This window comes from Labrus mixtus, chromosome 7 (assembly GCF_963584025.1).
Source record: "Labrus mixtus chromosome 7, fLabMix1.1, whole genome shotgun sequence".
In the NCBI taxonomy this organism is placed as follows: Eukaryota; Metazoa; Chordata; class Actinopteri; order Labriformes; family Labridae; genus Labrus; species Labrus mixtus.
Window position 1 is genome coordinate 1,107,501 of NC_083618.1, and position 13,201 is coordinate 1,120,701.

At 39.7% G+C, this 13,201-nt stretch overlaps 1 protein-coding gene across 1 annotated transcript; it reads left to right on the top strand.

Moving 5' to 3' along the window:
• Positions 1–6,466: 6,466 nt before the first annotated feature.
• Positions 6,467–10,522, top strand: LOC132977419 (von Willebrand factor A domain-containing protein 1-like). The gene is made up of 5 exons (XM_061041966.1): positions 6,467–6,680; positions 7,740–8,279; positions 8,383–8,661; positions 8,955–9,230; positions 10,131–10,522. The coding sequence occupies exons 1-5, from the start codon at positions 6,596–6,598 to the stop codon at positions 10,433–10,435; spliced, it is 1,485 nt and encodes a 494-aa protein (XP_060897949.1). The 5' UTR covers positions 6,467–6,595; the 3' UTR covers positions 10,436–10,522.
• Positions 10,523–13,201: the final 2,679 nt, after the last annotated feature.

A 13,201-nucleotide genomic window follows, 5' to 3' on the forward strand; every position in this document is an offset into this window, starting at 1 on the left:
CACAAATCAAAAGGCCTAAATCTCTTTGATTCTTATGAGGTCAAACCTACAATTTGAATCAGCATCTCGAAAGCTATCGCACTTTCCTTTATCTCTGGGGGATAGAGGACGAGTTACCCTTTTTGTTATCCTCATGTTCTTTTTTTTCCTGTTCATGCTGATTTGGCCCAAATTAAGTGTATAGCATGCAAACAAATGCAAGATCTGTAGTATGTTAAAAATACTGATTCGGAAAAACAGAATGCATTTACAGCATCCATCAGACCACTCTGTAACACTTTATAATAACCATCATCTATAAAGGGTAAATTGATAGTTAATTCACTTTAGTTAATACTTATTTTACTGTTAACAAACAAAACAATTATAGTTAATTATGTTTGCTAATGATTTGTAGTGCTATACTTATATAACGATGTTATGTTAACAGTTTATTGATGTTCACATTATAACATTTTATACTCTATATAAAGTGTTTGTTAATGATGACCAAATGATTTGTAAACCTGATGATTGAAGATGGTTTATAAACCAATTATTAACCACTGATAAAGTATTAATTATCTATTTAAAACATTAGTATTATAATCTTCAATTCCAACTTTATAATAACGATTCAAATAATGTTACTAGACGGTTTACAAATCATTTGGTAATCATTAACAAACAGTTTATATAGTATAAAATGTTATAATGTGTGTAACAATAAACTGTTAACTTAACATAAATTATAGCACTACAAATCATTAGCAAACATTATTATCTATCATTTCATTGTTTGTTAACAGTAAAATAACTAATAACTATTAAGTTAATTAACTATCAATTTAACCTTTATAGATGATGGTTATTATAAAGTGTTCCCAATGTTTTTGTATTCATCAACTCCCAACTGAAGTTCTCCACAAGATAGAAGTGATGTTGCAGGAAGGGAACAATGCTTTACTCCTCCTGTCGCTAACCTGCCTCTAATTCAAAGAAGTTGCTGGATTGTGAGTATAACAAGGCTATGTTTAAAGAAGTGACGTCAATTCATGCTATTAAATAATAATTTACAGTCTTTGTGAAAAATATGCGTATTAACTGCATTAACACAAAAGGGCAATACTGCAAGAAAAACTGAATTACAGACTTAATGCGTAAACCAATTTCTCTTGTCGCTTTTCGATCTCTGTGTCACTCCAGTAGTGCCGAGATGGAAAAGTGGAACCAGGCACGTCACGGCATACCGAAGTGCGCAGTTATGGCAGGGCACATGGAAGTGCCAGTGGCCTACCGGCAGCGGGCCAGCGCCTTGTACCACTCATATTCATTAATTCTCTTACACCACCACCATGTTTCATATGTACATTATTACGATTGGACTTGCTTTACAACATTTACTGCCATAAATGTGTACTTTTTTTCTTTATTGACAACGTGATTGCAACGTGTTAAATCATTTTGGACGTTTACATTGTGCTTTGTACATGTTTACTGTACTGAACCTTTTTATTTTCTGGTATCTCCGTGATGACAGTTAAATTGTTTCATGTACATTTAATTTCCAGTGTTACCAGAAAGCTAGAGCTAATCCCAGCTAAGGTTAGCCTAGCTACCATAGCCAGTCAGAGTAATTGATAGCAGAATGTGTGATCAGACTTGTAACCTCCGCCTTGAGGAAATGGGCTACTTTTTATGGCTCATGTGATGGTGTTAACACAGCATTAACCTGTTTACCGGCATATGTATGACTGGTGTAGATGTTGGACTGCATATTGATTACACTTTACCTATGTTCTATCACTGTCTTTATAGAGGTAGGTATCCGCCAGGAGAGGGCACTATAATTACAATTTGTTTCGTCTTGTCATTCACAATTAACAGCTACGTTATAAGAGATTTTTTTTTTCAAAATCAGCACAAAGAAACGGCTTGAAAAATGTCCAAGTTTATGATTCATCAAGGGTCCATTCAGGGTTCATCCACTGATATTTTTCTGCGAATAAATCTGATTCATCAATTTTGTTGAAATTGAAATCTAATCGATGATGACCCTCTACGTTATAGTGATTTTAATGACAGTGATGTTGAAACAACACTGATCTATAGTTGGATATGATTGTTGTGGTCAGTTTCGGGTCTCCACTCTCTTTGACATAGGCTTTACTAACCTGGAAGACCAGATCCCCTCCAGTAACACGCAGTAACCTAATATAGATGCAACGCGTGGTCGCAAAAGTTATGACGACATGATTTCAAATGATCAGTGTCACGGTTTTCTCTGTTTTATGTCTACATGCTCAGACTCAACAGATGACAGCTTTGGCAGTGTCTGAAGTTTCTTTTGTCCATGGTGATGAAGAAATGGCTCCGCCCAGCACCAAACTGTCTGGATGAGACACAGCCAAAAGAATATGGTTAAACAATATGCCTTTTCTTGTTGAAATTACTCCCACATTATTTTTAACTTGTGTAAAGTTGTATGCTGTTCTTTAGTCATTAGATAATGCGCAATGTTTTAATAATGCAGGGCTGTTATTGTATCATATGTATCCTGGTTATAGATGAAGCCGTACATATTGTTAGTAGGCTGTGGTTTAAAAAAATCTAAGGCTGGTTAAGGTGGCATATGCCACTCATATGTAACATTTGTTACAATGTTACAATTCACTTAGCAGACGCTTTTATCCAAAGTGACGTACATCAGAGAGTAAGTACAACACTAATTCATTCATACCCCACCACCGAAGCAGAGGGAGCAATGCAGGGTTAAGTGTCTTGCCCAAGGACACATCGGACATGTTGCTCAGCTGGGGATCGAACCCTCGTACCTCTGGTTGAGAGGCGACGACTCGACCAACTGAGCCACAGCCGCCCGGCGGCATATATCCACATGAGTGGACCAGAACGGCACATGCCACTCATGTGCCGCGGCATATGTTGGGCACCTTTTATAGATCTTTATCACGTACTGTTTCGCAGAATTCAAGGTCAGAGATTGAAATGACGAACAGCAACAGCTATCGTAACAGGGTAAATAATTCCATTCAGATCAAACCACGCAAAGATATCACAAATTATGTGTTTTGATTCTCAAAAATTATGAAAATCAAAATTCACCACTTTTCAGCTTTTTTCAGATCAGATGGATATTACACTGTCACTGTGTTTACTGTCAGCTGGGCAATTGTTTACTTCTGCATTCCAAGACCGGAAACCAGTTTAGCTGGGCCTAGCATACTACAAAATAACAACCCACTGGCAGTCATACTTCACACTACTGTCGAACGTAGTATGCAAGATGCATTATGCAATATGTACTGTTATTCATGACACACAACTGAGGCTGTTGGAGGTTTTAGAAGCCATTTAGCAAAAAAGGAATGCACTTTAAAAGTTGGCCTAATGATAGCTACCATAATCTACAAGTTTTAAGTAATCTGTTTTTTTAATTTTAAATATATGTCAGAAATACATTTCTTTACACTAGGCAAGGGTAACACTGTTCAATACACAGACACCAAGGTCAACTGATCTTGAACCTGCATGAAACACTGACTGATGTATTGGTGCCTGGTATCAGCAGGTCATACTGCAGCTGCAGAAACATCAATTTCAGCTTCAAGCTGCAAACAAAAACGAAACAGTGCATCTGCAAACCTTTGCCACTGATGGTGAAATATGGTGTGTGGCCATAAAACTGACCACACTTCTGTTTCCATGGGCGTGTCAGGGTTATTCTCTGCAGCCAGAAATCGATGAGGAAATGTGTTATATGTGTTCAGGGAACACGCATGGCTACCAGCAGGAAGCTTGATATGAGCTGCTGTCTCTTTAATTCTCAGTGCGAGGAAAATATTTGTCATTCTTTGCTACATCCTCAGGTAACTGATTTCTCCTCTTCAGTGACCAGTCATCTGAAGCTTATAATCAAATGGCATTGATTCTGAATCCAGCAAGGAGTCGCTCCATCATTTAGGGCGTATTGTTCAACTGAAAGCACATAATCTCTCTTGTTTTGGAAGCATCTGGGCTTCAATCAGGAGAACAGCTGAGTACACTAAAAGCTTTAACATGCCTGCCATGGAATTAAATTGTTATATCATTTTGTGCTTTTGATGACATCATTTTGACAATTTGATGTGTTTCAACACATGATCACATAGTTTTGTTATTAAAGCTCACTTTTTACCTTCATTTTGTACTGTATTACTGTGACACAGTCCAACGTTGTAAGTACAGCAAGCCGTTCAGATGAGTGGGTAATGTGTCTGGACATGCAACATCAACATTGTCCCAACTCAACTGCTCATGATTACCTGCTCCTTTCACACAATCGCCCAATCAAATAAAAATGGGAAACCTTATCTTAATAAGCTATAATTTCACTGTCAGTAAATACAAAAGAAAGAGGGCTTAGTGCTTTCATTGCTGCAGATTTTATTTTCAATGTTTTCTCTCCCAGTTGACTTGGATATGACCTTTATTTCCTATCTTTCCCCCATTTCTGCATCTTTTTCCTGCTTTTACATGATTAGTAATGTGACTGGTAGACTTGACAGTTCGTTAACACTTAAGGTGCTTGTAATAAGCAATAATAATAAGTAATAAGCCACTTATAAGAGATTGTTAAATTCTTATTAACACAAATAAATGTATATAAGTGTTAATAGAGGCATAATTATGCAAAAGGAAAACACAAACACTCAGACACTGCAGAGGAGTAAACTCATTTCTCAGTTTGGACATTTAAACTGAAGCTGTGTTTTGTTCATACTACTTGGCTCCCCCCATTTGATGATTTCATTGCCTTTGTCTAGTGCAATCAGTAGATCTAAAGAAAATATATTTCTATTTACGTCCAAAATACTGCAAATAATTTCATTTCTATTGGTCTCAGTTGTACTTTGTGTGAGTGCAAGCTAGCAAATGGCAACAAGCTTAATTTAGACAAAACATTAGACCTGATTAAACATTACGCATTGCCAAATGTCATTGCCTTTGGCATTCAGTTAAAAAGAGAAAACTCCGTCCCAAATAGCCAGACAAACAAAAACATATATTATGCACATGTAGATGTGCGTGCAAATATGAAGAGAAAACTGTCATTGCCAAAATCTTCTTCATGGGAAATTCCTGCTTCCCATCTCATATGGAGGGCTGGTGGTACTACAGGCCTCTACATGCACCAGACAAAAGATGATAAGGTAACGAAGGAAGGAAATGCTCCATCCGTATTTCTGTGTACTCTCAGTCAATGCCTTTAATCAATATCTTTAAGTGCCCTCCTTACTATGTTTTCCCTGTTTTTTTACAAGAGGTATTTTTGGATCAAAGCTGTTGCTTGAGGGCTTTCTCTACGTCTCAAAGTTGGAAGCTATGATGTTCACTCCCCTTTTTATGACCATGTCCATAATGGAATCATTCAGTCTTCAAGGGAAGTAGGTTACAGCTTAATTCCTGTCCTGTGTGGTCGATATTCTTGTAAACCTGTGCTGTTGTGATAACAAATCCTGTTAATTTGTGCAGCAAAGGCAGAGGGCTGACAGCACTTTAATCTGGAAATTAATCAGTAGGACTTCTCAGCAGAGACAGAGCTCATCAACATGGTGTTAATAAAATGGCTTTTCAACAGCATCTATCCCTGCTTTGTGCTAAACTAGACCGTGATTCTTTTACAGTGTAGAAAATGAAGAACTGGTAGTTAGTTATTAATGTATAAGTTCATGCTGCCTGACAGCAAGAATTCATGGTATGTCTTCTTCAGCAGTCTTCTTTTGATTAATCGGTCAAGGAGCATTAGCTCATGGACTATCACAAGCAAATAAGCTGGGATGCTAAAGTGGCAGTTGATTTGTCATTTAATATACACAGAATTAATAAAATCAGTAAGTGGAAGTTTCAAAGTGCTGCAGTAAGAATTATAAAAGCGAACTTCAACAAGGAGTTGTGAGGCTGAGTGTGACCTCTGAGTGTTTGATCTAAAAATCAAGACTTTGTAATCCACCTGAGCTATACAAATATGAAAAACTTTATAGCAACTTATCTAATGAAAATGCATACTACATAGTAAATATTTAAACTATGGACTTGGTAACAATACTTGTAAACTTTTGAAGCAGTTAGTATACAAACACATCCACCGTTAATTATACAGTATGATGCTTCCATCGTAAATCAGACTAATAATAAAAACAAGAACATTTGTGTACACTCTTGATAAACGTGCAGCCTTGAGCCAACTGGATGTGTAAGCCTGAAGACATACTGTCTGATAAACTTGCACATGAAATATTTGTCTTGATTGAAATCTGGCATCAGCACATTTTACTGATTTACTGATGACGTGTTTTACCACAGACGTATCTAAAAGCAGAATCAAAAAAAGCTCCGGCTCCTGGCTCTGCATGAGGAGGAGGAGGAGGAGGAGGAGGAGGAGGAGGAGGAGGAGGAGGAGTTGTCTAAAAAAGTGAAGAACGCTGGACAAGAACACTGGACAATTTTTCACAGTGATCTGCACGATTTGTAATTTAAGAGAAAGGTGTTTTTTTTTTCCCACCTACCTGAGTTATTACTGATCATCACAGTATCTTTTTTTAAATACTGCTGAGAAATGAAGAAGTCCTTTCTATTGAGCTGTGTTCTTTTGTGGGCGATCTTACGGCGGGCCAACATGCAGGTTTCTTTACCTGCCACAGGTGAGTTCATTATATAAGTTATATACAACAACACAAATCATAAAAAGGTAGGCTACAGATCTGTTGCTGAATGAAGCATGGACAAGACAGGGACCCTCGTGGACAAATACAAAGTTGATCGCATTGCACTGTTTCATTACTTTTAATTATAGGGCATAATGGGTGTGTCTTTTATGGTCGATATTCACAGTGTATTATTATCAAAATAACTGTCTGTCATAGTCATAATGGCTGTGCTAAATGACTGACATTCGTTTTAATGTCAGTATTAGGAAACGGATCAGTTTATCTGTCTTGAATAGATCCCATATTCACATTATCTGAACGCCTCTGTAAGTGCAGCTTCAATATTTAACTGTGTAAAATGAAGTTGTTAGAATCTCTCTTTGTCTCACACCTAAAATGGCTCTTATGCATCAAGGAATTTTTATAAAATTATTATTAAATAATACTACTAGTAATAATAACTATAATGATAATAATAGGCTATTAAAGTACATGACAGAGGGTATTATTTAACGTTCTTCCTTCACTGTTTTTGGGGTTTTAGGGGACAAGGATCCAGGTGGGCAAACTGGATTGAAGTTGTTTGGTGACGTCCCATGGAACAAAGGATTTAAAAGTATTAACTGTACCACGCTTTGGAAAAATTTGTCTTTCCAAATAATGATGTCATCAGACATATTACAGCCAAACTGGGGCTCAGCTTTAAAACATATGTAGTGTGCCCACCGGCAATGGTCTGGTGCTGCATTTATTGCCTGAGTGATTTTTACTATGCAACGTTGGAGCAATTACTCTAAATCAGCAACTTCTTTCCAAGCTTACCTGTTGCATTCCCATGTCTCATTTTCCATTTTTATTTAACTTAAATACGTTAACTGAATATTTTTTGATGCAGAGTATAAAATGTTGCCATTTATAAAAAAAAAACTTGTCATATTCCTAAAAAGGGGAATTTTTTGGTGGCCCTAAACAAAGTAATTACTGGTTTGAGTGAAAGAATACCTTTCAATGAAATAAAAATGACATGGTGTTTGTCCTCCTGTTTGTGCACAGTGATAAACTGCTGTGAAGGGGATATACTCCTCCTACTGGACTCTTCGGGAAGTATAGCAAACTATGAGTTCTCCCGCTTGTTGCAGTTTACTGCTGAGCTCCTTCACCCCTTCACATTGGGCCGTGGGCACGTAAGAGTCGGCCTGCTACAGGTGGGCACACAACCCAACCTTGAGTTCAGCCTGGATGTACACAGCACTCAGGAGAGCCTGCAAAAAGCTCTGCGGAGAGTCAACCAGCTGCAGGGAGACACAAACACAGAAGCTGCACTTAGGGTCGCCCAGCAGCTTCTGTCAAAGATGGAGAATAATGTTCCAAAGATACTGTTGTGGCTGACTGATGGTGTGCAGCCTGGCGATGTGGATGAGCTGATGACAGAGCTTAAGGCGCAGGGAGTTTATGTGTTAGCTGTGTCTACAGTACATGGCAACTATCAGGTGTTACAGCGTGCAATTACATCACCTCTGGAGTCTCACCTCTACTCTGTGGACATAGACAACATTGAAATCATCACTGAGGACCTAAGGGAGGCAATCATCGGTATGTGTGTGTTTGAAATAGAACTAAAGAATTATTCATTCAGTGTTGATATTTGGTCTTTTCTCGTTTAACTGTCATTCCTCTTGTTTTTTTTTATCTGTAGAAATAATTCGAGCAGAGAGGCTGCGTGTAGTTCACTTGACTTCCTCCAGTGCCGTGCTGCAGTGGCGTCCTGTTCTGAGCACAGGCGATGGTTACTATGAACTCTACTACATCTCTGAATTGATATCAGACTCTGAGACTAGACATATTTTACCGGGCGACTCTAGCTGGGCAGAGATAATCAACCTGCAGCCTGACACCTCTTACAAAGCCTTCCTCCGCCCAGAGTCCAACCAGAGGCTGTTTACCACACTGTCTGTCAGCTTTCACACACTTCCAGGTGAGAGGATGTACTGGATTTGATTTGATTATTCTTTAATTCACTCGAGAAATCATTCTTTCTGTATAGTATAAAATAGCAAAAGAGTGGTAGTAGAACTGCATAAAAACTGACATATATACTCCATCTGGTTGCTGTTACAGATATTTTGGTCATTTTTAAGATCCTGCTTAGTAGAAGGAGTTTTCTTAATTGTCATGAAATTGAAGACATTTGTATTTTCATTTTCACATTGGACATGTATTATTAGTATTCAGTGTCTAATGTTCCCCTTCTTCCAATGCTCTCCTCAGATGTTTTAAGCCCAGTGGTGGTCTCCCTGTCAGATTCCGGCCCACATCAGATCCGTGTGAGCTGGGGTCCCTTGCAGCCGGCCCGAGTCCTTAGATATGTGGTTGAATATGGAACTATTCCAAGTGGACCAATTCAGACTTTGGTGTTAAACAGCCAGCAAAACTCTACCTTGCTGACAGGCCTGGATCCTGGCACTCAGTACCTGGTTACAGTCAGCGCTCTTCATGTTAATGGAAAGGAAAGAGCCATGTCTGTAAAGGCATGCACTCAGGAGGGTAAGCTTTCAATTTGAGGTTTCTGTATGTTTAATTGACTTTCTGTCAGTTGGTCATCTTTCCAGATGGTTTAGATTGCTTTAGTCAAAAGCGTTTATTCATTTGATCTCTTCATAAAAAGCTTACCTTAAGAGTTTTTTTGTGAATCATTCATTTGACGACGTAGATTCTGAAACAGACAATTCAGACAACTTTTTTTTTTTATCAGTGTGCATGGACCAAGGTGCACACTGGCACTCTGGCACCCTCGTGTGGCCACTTCATTTATGACACACACAAGGGCCAGGCAAGGATTAAAATACACATACATTTTAAACAATAAATAAATAAATAAATAAACAAATTAATTAATTAATAAATAAGGCATGGATGGCTAGGATGCATTGCACTTCACACTATATGACAACATTCTAAGAATGTATGTGCAGATGTAAGGATCACATGTAGAACCACTAACAAGGAATACTATTAAATAATACAATAAAGCTTTCATTCTAAACAACTGCTTTCAAGGTTGAATAAATGAAAGAGTTAGAATATCAGTTTGTTTTCCTTAAAGTGTTGCCCTGAGGGCATTGCTTTGGACTAACATGGTCATATTAGGAAACTATTTCCTTTTTATTCCTTTAGCTTTTTGGACCACATGCTTTTACCGGAGGGAACAGAAGTCTCTCTGCTTAACTCTGATTATTTTAGAGCAGACAATACTATAAAATCTATTTCTGTCCTTTGCAACCAGACCATTCAACGAATGAAAAGTCAGAATGTACTTTCAATAAATGACTGTTTGAAAACTAGATAAGATTTTGTTACATACATTAAGATGACTTTAACTTCCTCCAATGTTAAACATTCAAATTTGAGTCTGACCAGGTCCTTTTTCTCTATGTTTTCTTCCAGAAACAGCTCTGCAAGCCTTGGTTGACCTTCAACTGACCTCTGTGGATCTTCAGGAAGTGAATGTGGCCTGGCAGGCCCATCAGGATGGCTTGAAAGGCTACTGGCTGAGCTGGGAGAGAGATAGCCTGCACAGCTTTTACTGGAAGCCCTCCATCTCCTCTGTCTACCTGCCTCCTACCTCTCGGGGAACACAACTCACACACCTTGCACCAAGCAGCCGAGTGTGCGTGTCACCAGTTTACAGCTCTGGTCAAGGAGATGGGATATGCTGCACTGCAGAGACCCACATAGGTTGGCTGAGCTGATTACTGCTATCTGCTTTTTTTTCGTAATACATGAAATCCTGTTCACACTTTGTCAATATCACATCATTGAATAAACCAAAAGTGATGTTTCTCTGTCTCTTCTCTTTGTTAGAATCCAGAAAGACTGATTAATTATCAGGTAGCTGGGGCAAAAACATGGGATTTCAAGTCACTGATGCACACGACTGGGCTGACTCTACCTGCACAATGACTGAGCAAAAACCTGGAATGGTTATTAGTTTTTATCTCCAGCAAGTCCACTAACTTTGCAAAAGGTCTGTCCACCAACAAAGTTGTTTGCTGGAATAAAATCAGGAACATACAAAGCAGAATAATATTTAAAATTTTCATGCAAGTTTTTGAAGAATGAGGGTACATTTGATTATATCTCAGTGACAGCTTCAGCCCCGGGTCATATTAACAATTCAGGGCTTTCACGCAGCTGGCATGAGCGGTGCATCTCATGTGTCGGAACTCTATTGAACAGCTGACAGTGTGATGGCTTTAGTGTGTGAAGGATAAGTCCCGCGTCATTGTTGTCACAGAGACTGCATGTAGGATATGTCTCTTCTATCAGCTCTGTCCTTCTTAATTAGCCCATAAAATAGTAATTTACAGTTCCTTACCTCAGGAATGAAGTCATGTGGACTTAATATAAAGGAAGAAAACATTTCCAAAAGTCATCCTGTCCGTATACTTTGCAGAAAAATCAATTAGCCAGTGTGACCGTGCCCAAGCACGCTTCAACGCTAAAGTCCAGTTCGTTTGACCAGTGTGACCGCTCCGTATCGTACTCAGGCACGGTACACTTCCTTGGCTTTGGCACACTTCAGGGCGCGTTCACACTGGCCATCCGTACCGTGCTGTACCCAAGCACGATTTGTGTCTTATATTGTGTCATGTTAGTCAGATACAGACATGAAACTCTGGATTTCTCCATAATGAAGACTGTCAGCGTTGTGTACCCGCGTGCTTGTGCTCGTGCATGAAGTGTACCGTGCTGAAGCACACCGCCCGCAATTAATTAATTTATTGCTGTGTCTGATTACAATTGCTTAAAATAAACTGTAAAGTCAGTAAAGTAGCTGTCATGCTCTGTGTTGTTCTCCAATGTGCGGCTGCGGACTCGCCTGTGGCCTCGGCTGCGCGTCTATTTTATTATTTTATTTATTTATGGCTGTGTCTGATTAAAATGGCTTAAAATAAGCTGTAAAGTCAGAAAAGTAGCTGTCATGTTCTGTGTTTTTCTCTGATGTGCAGACGCGGACTCGACTGCGCGTCTCTCTCTCGTCCGCCTGTTTGTAAACTGAGCAAATAACATAAAGCGTGCATGTGTTGTATTAAGACGTTATGTACAAGAGGTAATCGTGCTTAGGCACGGATAGTCCTGTGTAGTGTGACCGCGGGCCGTGCCGGCCAGCGGGGGAATGGCGCTGCGGGGGGCAATCGTGCTTGGGTACAGCACGGTACGGATGGCCAGTGTGACCGTGCCCTTAGATAAGACAGAATGAAGACTCCCATCCGTTGAGATGGCAAGTGAAACCTGTGCTAAAATGCTTACAAAATCAAGCACTAGCCCAGGCAGATCCAAATATCAAACACTTCTCCATTCACAACTCACCAAAGTCTTAGTGTTTACAGTTCCTTGTATGACTAAGGTAACTTTGTAGCTCAAATGGTTATACAAAGACAATCGTTTCAATAGCAGTTAATTGGTTTACTTTGTTAATGTTGTTAATTTAAGCAAGTCAGTCTTCTCAGGGAGTAATGTTGGCTCAGACCCTTCTTGTAGACGGCCTTGGTGTTCTTTGACCAGTCCAGTTTATTGTCCAGATACGTGTAATCCTGCACAATGTCCACACTGACCCCTGAATGGAGACAGAGGTCACCGGTGCTTTTGCCCTCCTCAGATCCACCACCATTTCCTTGGTTGTTGTCACATGGAGCTGGAGAAGTTATCCTCACACCATGTGACAAGGTCACCCATCACAGCCCTGTACTCAGCCTCCTCACCCTCACTGATACAACCAACTAGGGCCGGATCGTCAGAAACCTTCTGAAGGCAGGGAGACAGGACCGTACCCTGTGGGGCCCCAGTGTTGCTGATCACTCTGTCGGACTCACAGTGTTGTAGGTGCACACATACTGTGGTTAGCCAGTCAGTCGACAATCCAGGACACTAGAGGAGCCTCGACCTAGCATCCTCGTCATCTTCTCAGCCATGAAAGAAAGCCTGATGGTGTCAAAAGCACTGGAGAAGTAAAAAATAAAAACATTACCCTAACTGTTCGGCTTGTCCAGGAGACTGTAGACTTGGTTTAGTAAGGAGGTGATGGCATCCTCCATCCCCAGTCGGGCTGGTAGGAAATATGGAGGGGATCCAAGAGGGGCCTAGTCACTCCTAGTTCTTCATGATGTCAGACGTCAAGTGGGTGAGAAGGACCAGCTGGAGTTTTCGCTCCAGGTTCCTCCTGTAGGTGTCCTTGGCATCCTTGATTGACATATCTGAAAGCCATCTTCTTAGCATTCAGGATGGCCTTGATGTCCTTCGTTATCCTATTCTATGTTATAGTTACTGCTTCCCTGAATGTTGGGGAATATTAAAGATCAATCTTTAAAAATAATCAATGTTAGTCTGTTCCGGATCATCACTTTAGATACATAGTCATTTGAATAACTTGGCTTTTCCCCGACTCTAGAAGTGTAGCATGCCGGCTCTTGATTAGTCTCACCTTCCTGTGTTTGGCTGCTCACTTTAATATAGCT